This window comes from Bombyx mandarina, chromosome 19 (genome assembly GCF_030267445.1).
Source record: "Bombyx mandarina strain Sakado chromosome 19, ASM3026744v2".
In the NCBI taxonomy this organism is placed as follows: Eukaryota; Metazoa; Arthropoda; class Insecta; order Lepidoptera; family Bombycidae; genus Bombyx; species Bombyx mandarina.
In genome coordinates, this window is record NC_143225.1 from 2,366,146 (window position 1) to 2,392,023 (window position 25,878).

Consider the following 25,878-nt stretch of genomic DNA (forward strand, 5'->3'; position numbering starts at 1 on the left):
GGAACCGTTTAGGGCTGTAGTAGATAGTAGATGAGGCAAATAGCCACTTATAATGGTTATCGCAGCCTATAGATATTACTCATTATGACATTAAGTCGAACACCCGAAGATACTTGATGTGTAAACAAACTGTATGTTTTGAAAATCATGTTATCATGTAATTACTTCTCGATAATGATATTTAATTAGTGAAGAGTAGCAGTTTCGATAGGTACAGTGCCCGACGATAAATATTACACATCGACTATTGGAAAGAGACAGTCGGTTAATTTCGTAGAGCGCTATCTCTGTCCCAAACGTCATACGGGTAGGGTGTTTTTCAAACGTCGCTGTGCTAAGTTTATTGCAGGGTACTGTAGAGTTTTAGTGTCGTATTACTTGTTAGGAGTGGGCGATATAAATCGTATCTAGATTCAATATCTATATATCGCAGCAATATCGTTGAATCCGATATCGCCCCGCACGAAATCTATATATCGATATCAGCCGATACACGATATTGCTCGATGTGATGCGCATCGGCATATCGTACCGATTCGTGAATCGCAATCTATATATCGATATTAGCCGATACACGATATTGCTCGATGTGATGCGCATCGGCATATCGTACCGATTCGTGAATCGCAATCTATATATCGATATCAGCCGATACACGATATTGCTCGATGTGATGCGCATCGGCATATCGTACCGATTCGTGAGTATCAGCAATATTCGTTTGGTTCGTATCGAATCGGCCAGAGTAAGTGAGCGCACGATAGGGATATCATGTGATGAATGAAACAGAAACAGGCATTATCCATACAATTGTAAACCTTATATTTAAGTCCATATGTCTGTAGATTATTCTTAGCGTATCAGCAGGATACAATTTAGGAAAGAAGTTTCAACTTTCGACCCTAACTTGAATGCAGTATAGCCTATTTGCATCGTTGAATTTAATTTCACGCGCTTTGACCTTGAACTAGAATTTTTGGACAAGTGTTTCTAAATACTTAAAAGTTTTTTGTGTTTGATTTTTAAAGTACACATTTTTCTATTTTTAGTTGAATCCAAATAATTGAGTTTATTTCTTGTGTTTGTATTAAACTTTGAAATTTACACTCTTTTGATATATTTTGTAATTTTAAATTAAGACACAAAATACTAAAAACTGAAAATAATGTAGCCAGTCCTAAGCCTGATAAAAGCATGAAGGAAAGTTTTTTTGATATTTTTATTTTCATGTTCTTTTTATTACTTTAAAATCATATTATAAATTGATATCAGAAAACCAACCGTATAACATTGACTTAAATCTATATCTACTACGATATTATATCAGCGTATCGTTTCAAATCTCAAATATTATGAATCGAGAAATCTACTAGCATCCATCAATATATAGATTCAGAAAATATATAGATTCAATATCCGATATTGATACTCGATATATAGATACGATTCGATACGCGGCAAAACCGATATTACCCACTCCTATTACTTGTATTTAAGTACTAGCTCGGTGTCGCGAGAGTTACTGTACACTCGAAGAAATCCAGCAATAACTTGAATTCGCTAACAGCGTGTACAAGGTGAGCTTGAATAAATTGCGAGTTCCGAACAGCATTCGAACTGTCTGTGTATCCCCAAAGACTAGCCTTCGTAAGTAATTGTCGCGATAAACTCCGGGAGGGAAGTTCATTCCAACGCCGGTTGGTACGTGGCAGAAAATATCTTGGGAAACGTATTGTGGGTGAACGCTGTGGTTCTAGGTATGAAGAATGAGTCGGCTCCGGTGGCGGCGCGTAAGTAAAAACGAGACAATGGAATCATCTCAAAGATACGATACAAAAGAACCGGAGTCCCTCCCTGGAATTGGAAAAAAATGGACGTCTATGATGAACAGGAAATGTTGTTCTAATGGAGGAGACCAGAATACCAAGACAACTACTATATGGTAAACCAGAGGGCCGCAGAAGTCGTGACAGGCCCAAACTCCGATGGTTAGATGGCGTAGAGCAGGACCTAAAAGCTATCGGTGTCAGGAACTGTAAGGAGAAAGTCCTGAATAGAGCAGTCTGAAGAGACATACTAGACCAGGCCCACTCTGGGCTGTAAAGCCTCTAGGCCCAGAGGCTCCAAACTATATCGATTAAAACAACATTTCACAATTAATTAAATGTATTATACGATTTTAACATCTAGAACAATCCATATTCAAGTTGTTCCCCTACAGTTAAGTTGCTCACAAACTGTATGTTCTCCGCCACCTCATTGCAGAGTAACGCCAACCCAGAGAGTTGCTCGTCTCGTTTGGGATCGAAGTTGTACACCAACTGTAATTGTGTGATGACGTTGACATAGTCAATAACCGACTTAGGAATCAAAACCACAAGGGGAGTTCATATTAAATTTTTTATTGCTTAGATGGGTGGACGAGCTCACAGCCCACCTGGTGTTAAGTGGTTACTGGAGGCCATAGACATCTACGACGTAAATGCGCCACCCACCATGAGATATAAGTTCTAAGGTCTCAGGTATAGTTACAACGGCTGCCCCACCCTTCAAACCTAAACGCATTACTGTTTTACGGCAGAAATAGGCGGTTATTAGTATTTCCTTCGGTTATAGCGAATCGTAGACACAATACTCGGTTCTTTTACGGTATAATCTCGGCTTTTTTAAATATAATTACATCATTTCCGACGTTACGTATACATTTACGGTTTTCTTGGCGTTTGAGACAAAAATATACATAGATTACTTGACTTACGAGAGAGTCAGGTAGAATCTTTCTGAAGGATTTATTTCCATCGCTTATGAATTGCACTCATCTTTCTGCATGTGTGATGCAGATCAGGATAGAATAATTACAGTACAAGACTTACAGTCCACATGGTGGCCCCTTGTTAGCGTATTCTATAGAAATCACAGCTAGAGTGCCGACGTACTGTCTAAACTTGAATGAAATCGAAGTCTCGTTTCTTTTATACATACTATCGCCTGTTTACTCTTTAGACCGGTTTAGACCACTTCATACTAGAAACAGGCAATCGGTCATGTAAATTAATATGTTTTTAATTCATTTTGGTGAAGCAATATCCAGTGGAAAGTGACAATCGTCATTTATCTACGTTGTCAATATCAGTAGCTGTCTACCAGTATTCTACAAGAAATGAAAAAACCGTAATTTACCGATAAGAATTCATCGTATGTGATGAATCCGTCCATATCGGTATCCGCGGCATGGAACTTCTCTTTTCTCACTTCCGTCGTGCTCTCGTCTCCGAGGCTTTCAAGGACTGCGCTACTAAAATTTTAAAACAGATATAGCGTTTACTTTTAGCCGATTTTTTTAATTTTAATATCGTCTAATTGGGCGTGTAATCTTTTTAAGCATCAAGTACTCTGTGTCAAGTGTCAACGATGTGAAGTGACTAATAAAAATGTCTATTTATCTGCATACGCTGTTATGAGACACAAGTGAATGTGTTTTGGTGAGAGAGCTTAGGCTCTATTAGATAATGACACTAAAGATCTTTGCCATTCCGATCCGGTGGTATTAAAGATACTGCTAGAGCTAATATTAGAAAACTCTCTTTAAGTTGAGCCCGTGAGCTCACTTACCCGTCCGGTTGTGGTTTAAATAGCCCCTTAGGCTACCAGCAATTAAGTAGGAAAAAAAGGTCTCAAAGCGTCAGCTACTAAATAGTAAGATCAGAAATGTGATAATATATTTAGAAAACCTCTATAAGGGTGTTCACGTTGTGAAATCTACGGTGACCAATAACATAATCTGGAAACTACTGTACTAGATATTATTATATACCCTTAATTATTTGGTTGCAGAAACAGGCGGGAGGGTGATTGATGCCAGTAAATATTACTTTTAATAATTTCACTATATTGACACATTAATATCTGCCGTCACGAGACGATCTCGCGGTACACTTAGCGGTAAATTGTTGGCGTTACTCGTGAGTTTTGGGTAATGGAAAAAAGCATAGCCAAGCCACTGCTATATCATTCAGGGTCCTTAAGAAAGTTCGTCTGGAAAATTCTTTGTAACTTCAAAAAGAAATCAACGAGTATTAGAATTCATTACGTAGATGATTGATACGTTGTAAAACTGATTTTAGGTAATGCTCTAGGGTATCTGTTCTTACATATTTTGCACCTCAACTAATCTGTGTGCTTAGTGCGATTTTTTTCCCCTACCTATGCTGATAGCCTTGAGAGGCTATTTCAGCTTCTCCTTGACGTGTAGGTGAGCTCACGGGACTCTAACCGGGAGTGTTGCTAACACTGGCCCTAGCAAGAGCAGTACTTCGCAGAATCTACCACCGGATCGGAACCGCTCCCACTGGGAAGATCCGGCGAGAAATTCAGTGGGCTGTGTCTATGGGTTAATTCGCTCGTCGAGCCCTTCGTCACAAGCGACGGGTTCGACGAGGACGGTGACCGGTGCTTGTGGTACCTAAAAGCACCTTTAATGGATCGGGGACATGAGTTTTTCGTTTGCCGTTAGAGGCGCTGTTCCAACTCCATACAAATTTCGAGTTAACTTTTACGCGATCGAGTACGTTAAAAAACTCGCACTAAGTACACAAGTGTCGTTCGAATGTGTATAACAACAACAGTCACGCCTCAATAAATGTAAGATAAAGATTATTATTGTATGGCTTAGATCAGGGGTCGGCAACGCGGCGTCCCCGGTCGATTTTTAATGCGCCCTCGCTGGACCAATGTAAATGTGTGACAGCCAGAGCGATTTACTTACTAATAAATAAAGTTATAAAAAATCTGTTATTTTTAATGCCTATTGATACCTGTTGATTATCTGTAAAATATGCGCCCTCGGTGATTTTCAAATTTAGTATTGCGCCCTTAAGGACAAACAGGTTGCCGAGCCCTGGCATTAGATTATGAAAACTGTCAGGCGAGTAAAAACACTAACAAGTCGTCAAATCCAAGCATTCCGTTCGATTGGTTATCGAACAGTAAAAATAAACTGTGCAAGTTGACAATGGAAATCTCATTCCACCCTGGAAATCTACTGATGACTTTCTGCATGCTCCATCTACGGTCATTCTCTTTCATTTCCTGTAAAAAAAAAAAACTGAAATCGCTTACAATGTTATAGGACATGTATTTTTAACCTATACGATTACGTGCTCAAGATAAATAAAAACTCTCGCCAAATTACAAATTAAAAGTCAATTTAATTATTACGACACATAAGATTTGACTTCAACTATCGCAATTCAATTCATTCGATTTGCTTCAGGTGATCCGTCCGTTGTTTCACTCCAAATAGAACCAATTACACAAATACAAAGTGCCCTCATGTCAGTGTCGCCAGCTGTTTGAAAACTTTCCCCCTAAAGCAATTTCAAAAACCACTAAATTCAAAACAAAACTCCCCCAAAAAAACCACTAAATTCAAAACAAAACTCCCCAACGACGGAAACAATAGTTATTTAGTATTTTTAAGTATTTTTCTTTAATTTCATCACATTATGAAATTGTTATTTTTGTTGATGTACGTAGAAAGTTAAAAAAAAATACAAATAAAATTTTATCCCTAAAAATATCCCCCAAAAATATCACCGCCTAAAAAAATCCCTGTATAGATTTTTCCCCTAAATTTGGGGGAAAACCCCGGAGTTGGCATCACTGCCTCATGTCGCTTTTGCAACGTTTTCATAGTCAACATGTCTACAACTTTCCAGAAGATTTTAGATAGTACCTACTAGTTGTTTCGATATCAGTTTTCGCTATTTCACGACAGATGGCGTTACTCATGCCAGCATAACTGTATTGAGGACTAGCTGACCCGGTAGACTTCGTAGTGCCTCAATCGATAAATACAAGACCTAAACTTCTGTATAAAATAAACTTAAAACAAACAATAGGAATCCGTATTTTTAAGCTTGAACTTAATAACTACGGGTCTATGTAACGGAGTCCCTATCTAACGTAATTTTCACGAATTTTAAGATGCTTATTTAGAAAAGGTTTACTGGAGCCCATAGACATCTACAACTTTTTTTTTTCCTACCTAAGCTGGTAGCCTTGAGAGGCTATTCCAGCATAACATTAACTAGTAGGTGAGCTCACGGGGCTCAAACCTGACGACGTTGCTAACATGAACCCTAACAAGAGCCGTGCTTCGCAGAATCTACCACCGGATCGGAAACGCGACCCACTGAGAAGTTCCGGCGAGAAACTCAGTGGGTGGTAATCTACAACGTAAATGCGCCACCCACCTTGATATATAAGCTCTAAGGTTTCAAGTATACTTACAACGGCTGCCCCACCCTTCATACCAAAACGCATCTAGTGCTGCACGGCAGAAATTGGCAGTCGTTTATACGCAAATTATAAGTTTTTTGGATTTTATTTTTTCCACATATTAGGGATAAGACCGACGAGTCAGACTATCAGACGAGACGACGAGTCAGACTATTTGGTTTAAGCGACATTTTTGCAACATGGCAGGAGAGCCATTTAAAGTTTAAAATTTGGAAAAGATATCATAACAAAAAACCTTCTTCAGCTATTCAAATGAACTAACCTTAATTGGAGTTCAATCAAAATCATCAAACTGTTGATGATAGATAATAATACCAAATAAAACGCACCATTAATTACGAAATGTCGCGTATTATGTGAAATGTTGCTTAAACAGAATAGCCTCTCAAAACCAAAACAAATACTCCCAAATGGCAAACCAAACTATCTTTTTTTGATCCGTATGATACTGGCAGGTTATTAGAGCGACGTTATAAAATCATTGTATCGTCAAATTGGTCTTTGAACCGGTCACCGTCTTCACCAAACCCGTCGTTCACGACGAAGAGCTCGACGAGTACATTAGCCCATAGATACAGCCCACTGAGTTTCTCTCCGGATCTTCTCAGTGGGTCGCATTTCCGATTCGGTTGTAGATTCTGCGAAGCACTGCTCTTGCTAGGGCCAGTGTTAGCGCACTCCCGGTTAGAGCCCCGTGAGCTCACCTACACGTTAGGGTGAAGCTGAAATAGCCTCTCAAGGCTATCAGCACAGATAGGGAAAAACAAAAGCGTCCTTGAAGCGTGTACACTTTTCCAAGTTAATCGGACGTCTTGAAGTCGCCGAAAATTACATTCAAAGATTCCGTTAGGTACGTACAAATATAATTAATTACCTGGCAACATTGATATATAAAAACCCAAGATGCACAGTCTCATACAAAAGTAGCACTCGAAACTTTCCCGAAACACTCACCAATTATATCTACGTAGTTATAAAATTATACTATAAACATATCTTTTGCAAATTCAACCTTACGCGCCATTGATATAATTCGACGCTTGAAAGGCAAACGTGACTAAGCGACAATAACTGCTTTGTACATAAATGATAGGCAATAACCATATTCGATATGCAAAAAATATATATTTCTAGGTTTATCTATTAAAATCATTTCAATCCTACAGCTAGTTTCGTTAAAATAGATTTTTTTTCAGGTATTTCAACTTTAAATTAGTCTACTGTAAAGTTCACGCATTGCCGCTTAGTCACGTTTGCCTTTCAAGCGTAGATTATAAACATCAATGCCTGGCAAGCTAATAAAAAATATGTGATTACTTGATTATACTCGCGTTGTTCAGCTAACCTCTTGTAGAACATATCCACAAGCTTGTCGTAATCAGTTAGTGGAGCTTTTTGTTCTTCTGCGACCTTCTTTATGGGTTCTCCTGTTGTTACAACAGTTTCTTTAATAACACTAACGCATTTCACGACAAAGATGCAATGTGCTTGTTCTTTTTATTTCATTTTTATTGCTTAGATGGGTGGACGAACTCACAGCCCACCTGGTGTTAAGTGGTTACTGGAACCCATAGACATCTACAACGTACATGCGCCACCCACCTTGAGATATAAGTTCTAAGGTCTCAGTATAGTTACAACGGCTGGCCCCACTCTTCAAACCGAAACGCATTACTGCTTCACGGCAGAAATAGGCAGGGCGGTGGTACCTACCCACGCGGACTCACAAGAGGTCCTACCACCAGTAAAAAGTTCTTCGTAAGTTGTTTGTATAATATTATCTTAATACAAAAGGTACATACCAAAGCATTAATTAAATATTTTCATGCAGATTAAAGTGGAAAGTCACATTTCGTAGTATCAATTTGTTTACTCGTAAGATTGGAATTTAATTTAAATTTCAACAGTCCGCATGGTACAAAATATTTCCGTCAGTATCACTATCCAGAGATCACGGGGGATATGTTGGTAGGAATTAAAGAGAACGCGCGTTTCCTCTTGTTTTGAGTTTTTCGTACTTAAGTAGGTATATTCATATTCGTATCGAGTCATGTGACTTTTCCAAAACATCTAATATTCCAGATATTTTCTCCACCCCATTATTTCAGGAGCGTGGTTACTGGTGTAACTAATTAATTGCGTGGTATGGAATGCTCGCCCGAACCACTACCCAATCTATTTCTATGCCGCATTTTTATTTATTTATTTTTTCGTACCTAAGCTGGTAGCCTTGAGAGGCTATGCCAGCGTAACTGAGCGAGTAGGTGAGCTCACGGGGCTCTAACATAACCTAACCTAACACTAGCCCTAGAAAGAGCAGTGCTTCGCAGAATCTACCATCGGATCGGAAACGCGACCCTCTGAGAAGATCCGGCGAGAAACTCAGTAGGCTAGTTGACGCATGAGGTACGACAGACATTATAGATTTGAGATTTCAACCTCATGAGTCATTATGGATATACACAGTGATATCAATGAGCTCTGGTAATCAAATAAGCACAGCGGTTTTTAGTTGTTACACTGTAACAGCTACATGTAGCCAAAAGTATAATAATAGCTTGATTTTTATTGGCCATAACTTTTTTTTTATTGCCGTATAGACAGACGAGCATACGGCCCATCTGATGGTGAGTGGTTACCGTCGCTCATGGACTTCAGCAATGCCAGGGGCAGAGCCAAGCCGCTGCCTACCGTTTACTTAATACTCTCCACAAGCCTCGTTTGAAGAAGGACATGACACATAACTGAGTATGATCCCCAGGATTGACTTATGCTCACTGCTCATATACTTTTTTAAGGATTACTGGTGCCCCGGAAGCCTTTCCCGTTTTTCCAGGACAGGTGGGCGTGCAAAGGCTCAGCCAGGAGGGGTGGGATTTGCTAACAGCTACCCGAGCGCCTTCAAAGGAGACCTAACAACTTAAGAGTAGCCTGCTATATATTAGTCTAGTTGGCAACGAATTGTCGATTTTCAATACTTAACCGGTCGCTGTAAAGTCTTCCTGTCTGTAAAAACATATCGGCTTCCTCTTCACCGGGTACTCGAAGAATCTTCCCAGGCCGGACAGTAAATTGCTGAGTTGATGTCCCATTTTTTATTAACTTTATTATAAGTAGCAATGTTATTTGGTTAAGCGTTGTGACAGTTGTGGCTACTGTCAATGTCATGTTAGTTTCAAATTCATTTGTCCATGTCGCCTTCGGATTTATACTGTACTAGCTGTACCCGTCGCTTCGCTGGGCATTTAAAATAAATATCATTCTCACCCCCACAAAGATTCTGATTATTAAAGCCCCCGCAATTGTTGTAGGGAGTCCAACACTCATATAAATATTAGCGTATCCATTAAGTACATGCATTTTCTACATGGATACCAAGTTTCAAGTCAATCGGATGCATGGTTCAGTAGTTTAACGAAACATCCGAAAAAACCACTGTAGATTTATATATTAGTATAGATTAAAGCAATGACTATTCGTTTCACGCTCATATCGCTACGTTTGAGGTTTCAATGAAATATTCCTATAGTCCTAAGTGTTGGTTAATAGGTAGTTCACACAGATAGATATCACGTTAGCTTAGTCATTATATAATCGATTCTTCGACCTCACGTCTCGAGAAGATGCACAAGACGTCACTGTTTGTGCTCACTGGTAACCATTTAGTACTAGTCGAGTCCACGAGTTTGTACACTGATCAAGTCCTTAAAAGAGACGAAGTAGCTCGTAATTATCTGGTCAAAATGGTTACGATTGCATGCGAAAGGCAAGAGACCGAAAATAATGAGGTGCATTCGAAGAAAGCTTCACTGACTGTAACGTGTATAATGCGACCTAATGACGATTCTCATAACATTAATCTTTGCTGACCACTCTACGAAATATGTACACTCTTTGTCTGACTCGCCATGTTCTCTATGACGTACACGTTAGAAGGAAGTAAAAACTGTGATTAACTAAGAATAAAAATGTAAGCCCGATCGTAACGTTTGTTATTTATCAAAGAACCCAAACATTACACTCAGCATTGGGTGGACACAGGTTGAAGAAATATCGCGTTATTCCCTCATATATAATAGGTACTGTTTAGAGTTTCACATTTCATATAAAGTGTATTATGTAACTATGTTTGAGTTACAAAAGTATTATTGTGTAATCTATGGAAACAAAGGTAGGTAGGTATGTCATACTTATTTCAATCACTCTTAATCCGCTTAAACAGACAAAGGAAATGAAGCCTAAACGGCCAAGCATATATAATATAATGTAATTACGAAGCCGTGCATTTTAAGCGAAGTAGGTACTCCAGTTACGAGTTACGAATTTACAAATTTCGAATGACTTTTTGGGAAAACCCGATAACCGAATGTGAAGAAAGAAATCTTCACATTCCCGCCAAAAAGTCAAGACGAATTATGTACTTAATGTCATTACAATTCGGTGCTATCCAGAGTCGTAAAATGGGAGTGCACAGGATATCTTTAGACATCCTTAGATTTTAAAAACTATGAATCAATAGCTGTAAGGATACAAGGAGGTAAAGTGTAAGCCTTGAAGACTAATAATCTAATATGCGGTGTAAGGCAGGGGGGTTGGGGGTATGCAAAAAATAAAACCACTAATATTTCTATCAATCACTTGATTAATTTTCATACAAAATTCCATTAAAAATTTCAAAAATTTGACATTATATAGCGTCATACACAAATCGATAAGATTAGAATAAAAACTAAAAAAAAACATATTAATTAATTACCGAAGGGGTAAAAAAATATAATAATAATAATTAAAATGTAAACGAAACACGGTAGGCAGTAAATTATACTAAATTAAAATATAGGAACATTTTATAAAATTTCAGTCTTCATTCAACATTATTACAGAAGATTTAACATAAGGTTATTGATGTAAAAGAAAGAGACTGTTGTCTAGCTGTCCTTTTTACACATAACACACTCAGTCTAGAACATTTCGGGCTTTCTGTCCAGTTTCCGATAATACGGGCCACGTTGACCGGTGACGTCACGATCGACGGGCTAAGCCAAAGGTGACGAAGCATCCAAACTCATACAAGAACCACAAAAAACGCATTGTCGTTGCTAAGCATTTAATAATTAGAGCCTAAAGTCAGCAACGCATTGATTCGCAATAACCTACAGTATAACGTCGTGTTAAGGCTTAATTTCGCGCGTTTCCTGTCCCACCCCGGCTCAGACCGCCGACCGTAATCCGGTATGCGGATTTTAATAGTTTCGGAATCTTCAACTGTCAGACATACACAAAATAATACATAGCAATACAATAATACACGATGCGTAACATTCTATTTTTTTCGAAAACTCATCAATTACATGTAAACATTTCCAACAAAACAAAAAAAAAATTTTATATATATATATATATATTATATAATAATAATAATAATGATGATGAACCATTTTTCTTGATTTAGATTCGTCTCAGAACTACAGCACGGAGTTCACGAACATCAGTGCTACGACATTAACTATCCTTCACAACTAGTTCGGGAACGAATATACGGCTCATTAAAAATAACACATCGAACGATTACCATAGATTATCAAATGTGCATTGAAATACGTCAAACGTGCAAAACGTAAAAAAGGCGCGAAAAAGCGAGTGGATAAGGAGAGGGGGGGGGGAGAGAATGAACGACAACAGACTAGCTTACCGGTGATCATACCACCAATGCACACCGATCAGCTTTGAGTGCTTCGAATGAGGTAGACGCGGTCTTAAAATTGAACACTAACAGATGCACTGCGAAGGGAATCCCATCGCAGTCCATCATTTACAAAAATACTACATACTATCTCAATTACACATGATATTTGATAGACGCTCCGTGCACCTTCACCCTAATCGTTTCGCTCTTATACTTAATACATCGGGCGAGAGCACACGGCGCGATACGTTTTTATCACTAAAAAACCTAACACAACACAAGCTCCTATTTAATTTTACAAAAATAGCACGAGAGAACCGCTCTCTTCGTACCGTTTAGCCAAAATCTCATGGTTCGCCGTTTAAAGATTATTATTTAATCAATACGAATTCAAAGTGTTGCGTCTTTCGAACTGATCCAAATGTACGGCCGAGTTTTTGTTCAACGATCGAATAACTAACGTTTGAAAAAACAAAAAAAAAAAATTAACATTTTTTTTTTGTTTTCAATAAATCATAAATGGATTACAGTCAATCACGTTCGTAGAAAAATTACGTCAATTTAATTGCTTTTATTTATTATTTATCACAAAAACGACAATTTTTACTGCTAGCAACTAGCAGCTCTCACTGTAAAAATACGTAAAATAAATTCCGGCAACAGAGCCAAACAATCGGATGTTCCTGCAAATTGGTAAGAAAACTTAGGCTTACTGATTCAGCAGACATTTTAATTCTAGTTCGTGTAATTGCGAACCAATCGGTTTCGTGTTCAGAATCATTTGTTATCCACTTTCGAAAGTTGCAATAGGCAACATCGGATTTTGGCTCTGTCGAGCAGAAATCGCATCCAAAACATTATTTTATAACATCCTTTTGACAGTCGAACTCGTCAAAAACGCTTCGACGTATATAGACGTTGTGCAACTACCTTCATAAAGCAGTGAATTCATAAATCGAATCAGTTTTGACGTGTCCGAAAAAAGGTTTAACATTAGCGACAAAAATTCATGTAAAAAAAAAAAGAAAAAACAAATAAATGCGATTTTTTTTAAAATAAAACTACACACACGCAAACGTTACGCGTTCGAAGAGCTTACAGCCGAGACGTCCAGGGGAGCGCCGGCCTATGGCCGTTATCCGGTTATTGACTAAAAACTTCTAAGCCATATTTTGTGACTGTTTATAACAAGACTGAGTCTATAAAACACAAATCGAGGAGGTATATACCGGTTAAAAAAATACCATTAAAATTTCATTTAAAAAAAAATTATTACCTAGTGTGATGAGTGAAGAGAATACGCGGTTATCCGGTGACTTCACATTTACATTCTTAGAATGGGTATGGCGGTGATTACGTAGGAAAGTTGCTTGGCAAATCCGTTCAATTTTACGTTAGACTGATTTTACAATTAACATGAGATTCGTTGTCAGCCATCGACAAAACAAAAAGTTGTACATTTTTTTTTTCAATATTACGAAGAAGAAAGAAAAAAACAATACACATACCGTTACGCATTACATGCAACACATTATTTTTAAAATAACGTAATACTTTGTTTTTATTTTTTATCTTAAAAAAAAAAAATTATAAAAAAATGGCACTGAACAAAACAAAAAAGGTAAAAAATATATAATTAATTTAAATTATTCAACTTATTTACTGGATTTTTTTTTATATATATATATTTAGGGAACAACAGTCGGCAGTTACGTATTCTGAAATGGGCGATCCATTATCGATGCCTCCAATGAACACTACTCTAAGTCAAAATTTTGAAATTTTTGTTTTCCACGCAAATCGCTTCACTATGTTAAAAGTATTACAATTAATCATTATTGATGGGGATCGAAGCAAGAGTAAATCAGCTAGTTACACAAAAAAAACATAAATATATCTGCAATAAAGATTTTATAAAAGATTTTATAAACTTTTTTCGTTTAAACGCTCCTCCTGTAAATCTACGAATTTGGAGTTAGCGTAGTGTTCATTGGAGACATCGTTGTAGAGACGAATGTCTGTTACGTTAGTTCGCTCGCTTGCTCGCAGGGAAAAGTCTTAAAATACTCGTCTATAATCCCGTATATTTAGGCAGACTCGTCGTGACCCCAACAAGAGATTTGCTCACGGGCGGATCACTAGCTCTTTAAACTTTATACGACTTACGAATTGAGAGTCAAGACGCAAGACACTATTATACACATCAACAGAAGACATCCACACGAAATGCGCTGTGATTTTCGCTCGCACCAACAAAAGAATTATCCGGAAATCCGACATTAGTCAAACCGGAGAACCAAAGATATAATCCATCGAAGTTTCTAGTATATTTTTTTTAAATTCATAATAAAAAGAGCGAACTGCATTTTTTTTTTCAAACTTACATCGTGTACGAGCGAAAATCATCATACTTATTACACGTTGCAAGCACACACGTTACCGAAAAACATTTATCACTATAATAATGTTATCAAACATTACGGGTTTTCTTATTATTAATATTTTTTTTTTTTAAAACATTCGCTACAATAGAAACTTCAAACAACGATTTTCTTTAAATAATCTTTTATTACATCATATCATTTAAATTCATGTAATCTCTATAATATACACGCATATATTTATTATTATTTTTTGTTTATAATCAGTTCCATAGACAATTCATGCTAAGATATTTTTTCTTTTTCGAGAAAATTTTTGTTTGAAGTTACGGACACACACTTAACATTACTTCGACCAAACATTTTTTATTATAATAATAATAATTTTTATTATTATTAAGAGGGGGGAGCGCTAAAACTATAATCCATTATCCTAAGTACAAAGGTGAAAAAATCTAATAAGTAACTTATTATTTTTAAAGTTAACATTATTATGCATCATATTTTTTTATTATTTTTCAACCATTGCTTTTGTATACGTGTTCAAGGTTATCATTATAATAATATGAGGTTTATTATTAATTATTTTTATTATTTCATAATTATAACATGCCTTGTAGACATGGCGAGAATGCTGACTATTATTTTTAGCGTGGGAAGAGATCTTTCTAGAATTTACAAGAGCTTCCAAAGAGATGTCTTGGACAAGACTTAGTCTACACATACAAACTATTTGTTTAAACATTGAGGTTATTTTTTTTATCATTAACAGATACATTTAAAATACACATCGACAGTTAAGCAGATTAATGTGAATCAAAAAAAAAAATCGCTAAATACATTAAAACGGATAAAATGTGGATAGCCTATGTTTTTTTTTTTTATATTATAATATTAATAAACGATATTTTCTAACAAGGCGATATTTTAACAGTGTGATATATCCAACAACACGTGCCATCTGCTTCGCTTCCGATATGTAGATTAAAAACAATTCATGCGACTTCGCCATTTAACATACAATATTTATACTGCATTCAGTTATAATTTATACGATTCACGAATATTTCATAACGCAACGACATGGCGGATGCAGTGAGTTAAAACGTAATTGACTAACGGGGTCTCTTACGGGGGTGGGGGGTTAGGGGGGGGGACACTACAGCTCGCTCCTATATCTTACGCACGTCGGGTCCAAAAAAAACGATCGGGCGTTATTAGCTCGGGTGCACACGGTCTGTATTGGCGGTCGCGAATTGTCTATCCTCTTCTAACGCACGGGTCAGAGAGCAACAGAGATACGTCGCGAACATCGTACGACTTCGCGACCGTCGACGCTGAATCGTCACTCGTACGAACGACAGAGATAGCGCTCTACAAATCGCCGAACCTAAGCTGTCGTCTCGCTCTAAATACCGAGGTCCGTAAATTATAGACGCGAGAGAATCACGATCGTAAAACACTTACACGCTAATGAGAACTAATTAAACCACGCGTATTTCACTAACATGCAAATTATAATTACGTATTAACATTAATAGCTACATACATTAAGTGAACACATAGCGATTGAACACATTGATAGTTTTTTTTTTAAATCTAATTAAAATATACATATATATATAATTGCATATACATATACATATATACTTAGGAAATTTATTAATAGATCCTCTTTTTTAGAAATCGATGAATTTAGCTAATATTTATATATATATATTTGAACTAATGATTTTGGCGCTTCGAATGATTTGTTCGCCGAAAATGACGAAAGCCGAACGCGCCAAGAATTAAACTACATAATTTTAAACAATTCGCGATTAATAATGATCGATATCTAAGCATTAGCTAATTAGATGATACATCCATAGAGGATTTAGTATTTATGATGATTATAATATATTTATATATAATATAGAGGGCTGAAAAGCTATTTGACTTAAGCGAGATATCATTTCATACGCTACATTTATACTTTGTAATTAAAGGACCATTTTATTTGGTATTGGAATGAAGTTCCTTACGGCAGGCCTGGAGGAGATAGGGATTTTGCTGCGCGACCGAACTGAAAAAAATGCGATAGTAAAAACCGTAAGAAAAAGTCCGTGGAATAAAACCGTTAAATGAGACGTGCGCAGGCGCGACAGTCGTGTACACAAGCGAGTAGTGTATAATACCTTTCTCTTTCTCCTACCTTTTTTTTTTTGCAAATTGTGTCGATTCTACATTAGCCGAAGGAGCTTTGTTCCTACCTGGTGTCCCACGACACCACATTTTAGAGTTTTAGTATCAATGATTCGATGTTCGATAATCGAACTTAAGCTTTTAAAACTTAAACTTAAGCTTTACTTAAAATTTTGAACTTTTTTATTTTTTATGCTTAGATGGGTGGAAGAGCTCACAGCCCACCTGGTGCTAAGTGGCTACTGGAGCTCCTAGATATCTACAACGTAAATGCCGGCACCCACCTTGAGATATGAGTTCTAAGGTCTCAGTATAGTTACAACGACTGCCCCGTCCTTCAAACCGAAACGCATTACTGCTTCACGCTTCACGGCAGAAAAAGACAGGGCGGTGGTACCTACCCGTGCGGATTTACAAGAGGTCCAGTAATTACGCAAATTATAATTTTACAGGTTTGATTTTTATTACACGATGTTATTCCTTCACCGTGGAAGTCGATGGTGATCATTTGTTGAGTACGTATTTCATTAGAAAAATTGGTACCCGCCTGCGGGATTCGAACACCGGTGCATCGCTACATACGAATGCACCGGACGTCTTATCCTTTGGGCCACGACGACTTTCAAGTCGCTCTCTTGTACAATTTCGAAAATGTCGCTTAAGCCAAACAACCTTTCGTCTCTCGATAAATATATGTAATAATATGTATTATATTATATATAGCGCTAAACTAAACAAACTTAGTGCATATGAAGCGCTATGCAAACACAAGATAACAGCGTGATCGTAATACGAACGAAAATACATTACTAATTCAGTTCTAATTCTTTAGAATTAATTAAGTTCAAAAAGGACTCTCTGGTCACGAGTAAAAAAAAAAAAGGAATTACTCTTAAAAGGAAGTAAAAAAATATCACGTCGTATTTTTTTTTTCGTTTTTCATTTTTTAATTTACAAAAAAAAAAAGTGATTAGAAACAAATATGGCATACCAACGCCTAGAACGTAGACGAACGCTCGCGTTTCGACTAAAGTTGAAAAAAAAAAAATTTGGTAAAGGAAATTAAAAACGAACAGTCCACGCCTTAAACCGCCGCGCCGAAACCGGTGGAGGCACAACCAACGTCTTTAAGACAGTCTTCTGAAGTCAGTCTTAAATATCATTATTATTATATTTTTTTTAAACATTTTTTTTTATTTTTTTTTATTGCATTGATTCTGTTGCTCACACGCACAATTCATTTACCGTTTGCCATAATTCACGAACGATTAAAATGGGATAATGAAGCGAGCGTCAAATAAAGAACACTAAAAGCGCCGAAGAATGACGTCATTATTTAGTAAACACTCCGATGATATTCCCGTGCCGCCTAGCGCGCGACACGAGGCAAACACACAAGATCGAACCTAGCCTTCACGTCATAGGGCCATACAGCGCCGTCGGGCAAACATCTAAGGTTAACATAACTCATTACGCGATCAATAACTTACTTTTAAAAAATTACATGTCAACGTATGTCGAAACCAACCGATGAAATAATAATAAAACACGAAAATAATAGATAATAATAATAATAATGTAACATTTTGGAAAAATACTTTTCAAGTTATCATTTTAAATTTATCTCACATTAAAAAAAACATCTTTTACATCACATTGTGATTTCATTATAGTATTAAAACTTTTATTAAACGCCATTACATGTGTTAGAGCAGGACGGCGCGCGAACTCTTAGCGCCATCTTGTAATCTTGTACGTACGGTTACGAAAAGATAGTATTGCTATAAATCTACCACCATATTTATACTAAAACATTAACGCTATCGACTGCTATCAGTTAGTGGCGTTTATAAATGTCGATGCTTGGATTAAAACTGCGAAGTTTGGCTAACGCGGACTAGTCTAGACGGAAACGAAAATCGAATTACATATTGGTAACGATAAACTCAATGGGACTCAACAGGACTCACTCAGGGGGGGGGTTCGGTTGCGTACTTAACGCCGCTCTCCGCAAGCTATGCTCGATTTGAATCTTTCCAAAAGTTCATAATAAAAATTGGCACATTGTCAAAGAAATCACAACTTAAAACGAAATAAAAAAAAAAAAAAAAATACATAGTGGACCTTAGGTCCGAGAACGCAGTTCGCCCTACCTTATTATAAATTATTATTATTATTATTACTAATATACTTTGATGTATTGCTTGCCGTGCGATGAGACGTCCCGAGCGGTGTCCGGCAGCGTCTCGAACAAGACCACCAGGTAGCCTTCCGGCGTGAGCGCCACGTCGCTCGGCCGGTCCTTGTCATCCAGACCGGGACTCTTCAGGTCCACGGCCCACAAAATCCTCAGTTCCGATGTGAACACTAGCACGCGGTGATTCTTCGAATCGGCGACCACTATGCGTCCGTCGTCGTCCGTCACTATGCCGGACGGACGGTTCAGTTCGCCGATGCCGGAGCCCTCGCGGCCGACGCAGTGCAGCACCTTCGTCAGGGTCGGGTCCACCATTAACAAACGATGATTCTCGAAGTCCGAAACGATTATGTTCCCCGAAGTCGTGAAGCAAACACCTCTTGGTGTCGTCGGTCCCTTCAACATCTTCGCTGGATTGGCGCCCTCGAAAACGAACTTCGTGATGTAAGTTCCGTCACTCGTGAACAGTTGGATGCGGTGGTTACGCGTGTCCGTCACAACTATATTACCTAAACTGTTCACGGCCACGTCCCATGGATACTGGAACTGCCCGCATTCCTTCCCAAACGAACCGAATTTTAATATGAAGTTACCAGACGACGTGAAGATCTGAACTCTGTGGTTATCTTTGTCGATAACGATGATGCGTCCGTACGTGTCGGTGGTGATGCCGGCGGGCAGATCGAACTCACCCGAGCCGGTGCCCTTGGATCCGAACATCATCTTAAATTCGCCACGGCTATTGAATATCTGTATTCTGTTATTTCTTCTATCTGCTACTATAATGTTGCCTTCCTTGTCGACGCAGAGGCCCCAAGGCCGCGAGACCTGGCCTTCATCTTGGCCTTCCCTTCCGAAAGAGAACATCGGCACACCGGGCACTGGACTCCTCGTCGGTCTGACAGTTACCGACATCCAGTAGCCCGGGATGGCTTGCCCGATCCCACGAGAAACGTTCGGTTCCAGGGCCATGCTCGACGAGATACTGTGGTCGTAGTAATTCGTTGACCTTGTCGAATATTCGGAGAGTGAACGTAAACTACTAGATCCGATGTAGCTTAAATGCGATAAGGATTGTCCGGACTGCAATGATTGTAGCGATAAAAGAGATTGACGGGTGGCAAGCGACGACGAGTTAAGGGAATGCATCGAGTTCACAGGCACAGATTGTACATCACATTGTCTCTTCAATTGGTCTACTAGGTCATAGTTCGGTGGTATAAACATAATCCTCTCTTCGGTAATATACATGTTCTTGAACATGCACGAGAAGTAATCAACTTGAGCTCGTCCCTTCTCTTTGGCCATGAACAATTCTATTCCGTCAGAGTCCATGCACCTCACTAGAGTTTCGTTTGTGTGCGCCAGCCCAGCCAGGATACCACGCAGCGTGTTCATGTGATCACTGAGCTCGTTCATTTTAGCTTGGCGCATTTTCTCGACTTTGTCTAACAGATACTTCTCGCGGTCCTCTATTGCCTGCGCGTAACAACGCATGGCTTTTCTTATTTTCATATTTGCCTCGGCGGTTTCCTTTTCATACGCCTTCGACATCGCAACGGCGCGATCTATGGCGGTTTTAATGGCCTTCGTCCCGGTTTTGGTATCTTCTATAGCTCGGAATACGCCGACGCGGCACATGTCCAGCGCGCCCTTCATGGGCGTGAAGCAGTGATCTTTGTGCACCCAAAGCGTGCATTCCTGGCAGATGAATATGATGCAAGCCTCGCAATAAAACCTGACCGGGTCTCCGTGCAATTCACAATATATAATCTCTTTTTCGTTATTGACAGAATTCGGTCTGGCACCGATAGGCGAGATTTGGTGAATAGGAAGCAAAGTGTGTTCCCTCAGCTGGCAGTCTGATGTGACTTTGTGACAACATTCATGACAGAATAGATCGTTGCACTCCAGGCAGCGAGTGGTGGGCGTGCGCTCCTCGCAGCGAAAACATGTGATCGATACCGAGGAAGATGTCCCGGGAGAGCCGCTGGAGTTCTCCTCTTTGGTCTGTTGCTGATTATTATTATTGGATAGGCCGTACTCACGACTTATTGGCCCCAGGGGGTTCGGCATGGAGCTGCTGGAGGGCAGGGCCCAGATGTCGTACGGCACGGTCGAAGAGCTGTGAGACGAGGACCCCGCTTGAAGAGCCGACGGTTTATTCATGTTTTCCAGTAGATTGCATATGATTTGTGACATCGTGTCCGTTTCCTCCTCCGTTTCGACGACGGGCGGGTCCGCTTCAGCGGTGACCGTGTTGGATGTAGATGGCAAACCGGTCGCTAGTGATCGCGCCAATTTTGCCAGTGTTGTCATCTCTTGACAGAATCACGTCATCAGAACTGAAACAAGAAGATTAAAACATATTAATTTTGACATTATTATCATACATAAACAATATTATCATATTCCTTATGACTGGTTGATCATTTGTGATTAGTCTGTTTGGCGATGAGCCAACAGATATGCGACCGGTTAAGTGGCACCGATATCATTGAGCTACTGCTGCTATTAGTTATTTGTATACGGGCTGGTTTCCGCAACTTTATGATCATAGGCAGTTTTTGCGTTTATATAGAAATATCTCTAATTTCATCGCAGTTCTTCAAAGAAATCCATCAGCCCTCTGATGTTGCTGACCACCTCGGGATGCCAAGGTATTTTCGCAACTTCATCGCATTCCATTCAGCTATGACTTTTTATTACCCTAGTAGGCAGACGAGCATGCGGCCCACCTGATGGTGATTAGTTACCGTCGCCCATGGACGTCAGCAACCCGAGGGACACAGCCAAGACGCTGCCTACCGCGAAATTCCACTGACCTAGCCTAGTATCACTATTCTTCCTTCTAACAGTCTTCCAGTACGATAAATGGGGCGTACTGTGAGCCCGTGCTTGATACCGGTGATTTTTCGCGAAACCGTGCACAGTTCAGCCTGTCGGAAGCGACACCACTTACTTTAATGTACCTGTAACTTGAACCAAGGCGGTGCCTGTGATTGGCGACCACTTAACATGATGATTCTGAGCTGTTGCTAATAAATAAAACGGTTCAGTAAAATATATCGTGATATTCCTTTGTTAAGTGAAAACTTTATTTAGCATAGCCATTGCGATTTGAAACTCGATGGGACGGAGAAATAAAAAGAGACAAGCATATCCACCTATTGCGATTCAGTCTGCGAGAGTATGAAATAGAATATTCCGGAAGGTTTTATTTCAAACGCGCATTGCACACGTGTTATTTTTTTGGTTTTACTCGAACTAAGAAATTAATACATTTTTATTTTGAATGTACATATTATGTACTGTTTATTAAAACGATTGTTTTAGTTAGAAAAGTGGACGAGCTGACGGCCTACCTAGTGTTAAGTGGTTACCGGAGTCCATTGAGATAAACAACATTAATATTGCCGAACACCTTGTGATATTAAGTTCTAAGTCTCGGTTTTTATAGTCCGACGGCTAAACATGGTATACTAATTTTTATTTAGCACTCGGGAATCCGATTACGGATACCCGGCCGAGGGGGTAAGAGACCGGGTTATGTCGGACTCCGACGCTTTCAGAGAAGAAGACGGAGAAGAGAAAGATCGAGGTCCTCTTCCTCCTTCAATTCCTCCCAGGATTCAAGCACCGGCACGGTCGCATCGCTCAATACGAATGCACCGGGCGTCTTATCCTTTAAGCCACGGCAACTTCAGACATCGATCTGTACAATGCTTCTATTTGCTCGCTCAGAGTTCGAATGAGCTTTCCTACTTAATATCAATTAAAATTCCTGATGAGTTAAATATTTGAAATTTTGAAACGCAAAATTGCGAAGGCAACGCATTGAAGAGAATAAATGTCAATGCGTTTCGGTAACCGCTTAACTACCATAGCAAAAAAACAAAAATTAACATTATAATTGAGTCGACTATTATCAAAGCCGGCAATCTGACTTTTGGATAATTATTGGTAAATCAGAAAAACGAATTATTGACTTTGTATTCCATTGGCAGTCACAAAACTCTTCGGAACGACATCTTAGATAAATAACAGGTTAACTATTAACCTTTATTTAATGCAGGATTTGAACCGTATTCTTTGAAGGAGACGATTATATTCAAATCAATCTGTATTGACATATCAATAACATTTTTTTGTCCAAATGCACAGATTGCCACCTTTGATAATAGACGACTCAATTTCTAAATGAACATATTTACAAATCTACATCAATTTATTTATTTATTTAAAAAGCCGACAAGTCTACAGCGTGCAGTACTCAACCGAGCCACTGTCAACAATACTTCGAAATCATTCCATTCATTGACAACGTTTCAACCACATTTTTTGGATACCAATCGAAAAATAAAGTCAAATTCTTCACACACCCGAAAATGTAGCCACTACGTAAACTCAGCGGATTTCTGTACAGCTTCGTTAAATTTTTTAACTATACAAAGCATAAACCATTGAGTATCTCGCCGGATCTTCTGTGTGTTGCGATTCCGATCCGGTGGTCAATTCTGCGAAGCGCTGCTCTTGCTAAGGCTAGTGTTAGCAATTCTCTCAGGTTGAGCCCGTGAGCTTACCTACCGGTCGGCGCGAAATTGGAATAAGCCCTTTATGCTACCAACGATTAGGTAAAGAAAAAAAATACAAGACAACATAGTTAAAAGCACTAAAAAAATATAATGGAAAGCCCTAGAGCGAACTTTTCATTCTCACGTTCTTTTATCGATAAGACAACAACAATTTACAAGCTTTACTACATCGAATTACTTACTTGAATAATTGCTTAATGTTGTGTACTTAGATAACATTAATTACACAAATTAGAAATGGCAATACGTTCGCCTGTTTGTTTCCAAATTAGATATTATTATGTACACAAATTGTGTGGTTATTATACGCGACATAATTTGTATTCTCTTTTTTCCCTACCTTTTTTTTTATTGCTTAAATGGGTGGACGAGCTCACAGCCCACCTGGTGTTAAGTGGTTAGCCATAGACATCTACGACGTAAATACGCCACCCACTTTGAGATATAAGTTCTAAGGTCAAGTATAGTTACAACGGCTGCCTCGCCCTTCAAACCGAAACGCATTACTGCTTCACGGCAGAAATAGGTAGGGTGGTGGTATCTAACCCCGCGGATTCACAAGAGGTCCTACCAGCAGTAAAAAATGCCTATGTACAAAAAGTACCTATGCTGCTAGCCTTGAGAGGCTATTTCAGCTTCTCCTTGACGTGTAGGTGAGCCCATTATTTCAGGAGCGTGGTTACTGGTGGCACTATTTCATTGCGTGGTATGGAATTACCACTACCCAATCTATTTCATGTTTTTAGTTTTTTTCTCCTACCTAAGTTGGTAGCCTTGAGAGGCTATTTCAGCTTCTCCTTGACGAGTAAGTGAGCTCACGGTGTTCAAACTGGGAGTGTTTCCAACACTCTTATCCCCGCCTATTTCCGCCGTGAAGCAGTAATGCGTTTCGGTTCGAAGGGTGCGGTAGCCGTTGTAACTATACCTGAGATCTTAGAACTTATATCTCGAGGTGGGTGGCGCATTTACGTTGTAGATGTCTATGGGCTCCAGTAACCACTTAACACCAGGTGGGCTGTGAGCTCGTCCATCCATCGAAGCAATAAAAAATAAAAAAATAAAACACGCCCTAGCAAGAGCATTGCTTCGCAGAATCCACCACCGGATCGGAAAGGCGACCCACTGTGAAAATCCGGCGAGAAACTCAGTAGGCTGTGTCTATGGGTTGCTTGTCTCTAGGGTTGCAGCGACAGTGGTGCAGCGTGCCCAAAGTAGAGGGGGGAGGGGTAATCGCCGAAAATCTTACTGAATATCACGTAATCAAAACACCAACAAACAAACAAACATCCGTTATACAATATATATTTATGATCAATCTTATTTATATCGTTTCCTTCAACACTTAATCACGTAAATATGGTAAATGGAAGTAACCCAAAAATAAGACTTATTAAAATACATATATTTTTTTAAATATGTGTAATGTGGCAACGGCTAAGCTATACCTCCGGATTTGCTGACGTCCGCAAGTAAACATAGCCACTTCCAATCTTACGAGTCATATGTATGCTCGCTTACCATCGACGACAGAAAAAAATACACTTTTCGACTGGTAATTTACTTTTAACGAAAACAAATCTCATAACATACCTGTGATGTTCTAATAGTTCTAATACACTTTAACATAACTACATTAAATTACTTAAACTGAATTTAATTATGAACTAACTAGGTAGGTATATTTAATTAAAAAAACTAATAAAGCAATCAAATTTGATTTTTACTGTTGACACGTTCGCATCGTTTGGCTGTCGGCGTTGCACTGAATCTATTTTGGTGGGATGCATTTTGCAAAAAAAAAATCGAAATCCCGAAATCTTTTGTGCCCCTACCACTACCCTTAGAGATACGGTAGGTAGCTGCACGAAAAGAGACAGCACGTCAGGACCGCACGGGTGCGAAAGAGACGGAATTGTTGTCGCATTCCAAAATTTTCCATAATTTAGATAAGGAAGGTTTGCTATGATTAGGGCTGGCAGTTACTAATATTTCTATTTCAATTATTATCAATATTGTTTCTTACAAAAGCTATCTTATAAAATATTAATTAACTTCTTATGTTTCATAAATAATAAAAAAAAAACACCAAAATTTATATTCATCTACTTGTTTTATTATAATTCAAGTCATCGAATCTGATTCCAGTTGAAAGTATAATAATTATATATTTTATGATTAGTTAGCTTCGATTTCCGGGAGTCATTCATATAAAACATTAAAATATCTATTACATATAAACCTATATATACATCCACTATAACTTTATTATGTGACGTTGAATGACGTAATAATGACGTTTCTAATAGCATGATTATTGTTGTATGTGTGAGCTTCGTATACATTTTTTTTCTTAAATGGGTAGACGAGCTCACAGACCACCTGGTGTTAAGTGGTTACTGGAGCCCATAGACATCTACAACGTAAATGCGCCACCCACCTTGATATACAAGTTCTAAGGTCTCAGTATAGTTACAACTTGAAGTGTCAAAAACAACTGTAACAAGCTCCGTCGCAATCTGATGAATAATTTGAAAA

General features: G+C 38.6%; 2 protein-coding genes across 4 annotated transcripts in view; both read right to left on the reverse strand.

Moving 5' to 3' along the window:
• Positions 1-798: 798 nt before the first annotated feature.
• On the reverse strand, positions 799-10,260 carry LOC114253634 (uncharacterized). The gene is made up of 5 exons (XM_028188575.2): positions 9,284-10,260; positions 7,618-7,727; positions 4,943-5,088; positions 3,181-3,295; positions 799-2,321 (listed from the first exon to the last, which is right to left on the reverse strand). The coding sequence occupies exons 1-5, from the start codon at positions 9,390-9,392 to the stop codon at positions 2,187-2,189; spliced, it is 615 nt and encodes a 204-aa protein (XP_028044376.2). The 5' UTR covers positions 9,393-10,260; the 3' UTR covers positions 799-2,186.
• A 664-nt stretch (positions 10,261-10,924) lies between these two features.
• wech (tripartite motif containing 71 protein wech) overlaps positions 10,925-25,878 on the reverse strand; it is a 43,257-nt gene continuing 28,303 nt past the window's right edge. For 2 of the 3 annotated variants that reach the window (XM_089735242.1, XM_028169716.2), the window contains one exon: positions 10,925-21,093. In XM_089735242.1, the coding sequence (XP_089591368.1) occupies positions 18,734-21,067 (2,334 nt within the window). In that variant the 5' untranslated portion in view covers positions 21,068-21,093 and the 3' untranslated portion in view covers positions 10,925-18,733. Of the gene's footprint in view, positions 21,094-24,933; positions 25,324-25,878 lie in introns of those variants that run through there. The other variant, XM_089735241.1, reaches the window with a different exon arrangement.

Bases quoted from the DNA above. Each gene is read 5' to 3' on its own strand.
- LOC114253634 (XM_028188575.2), bottom strand. From the start codon at position 9,392: ATGGGACATCAACTCAGCAATTTACTGTCCGGCCTGGGAAGATTCTTC. The intron at 7,728-9,283 runs GTTAAGTATTGA...TTGTAACAACAG, and splicing joins GGAAGACTTTACAGCGACCG to GAGAACCCATAAAGAAGGTC. The intron at 2,322-3,180 runs GTAAATTACGGT...ACACAATTACAG, and splicing joins CATACGATGAATTCTTATCG to TTGGTGTACAACTTCGATCC.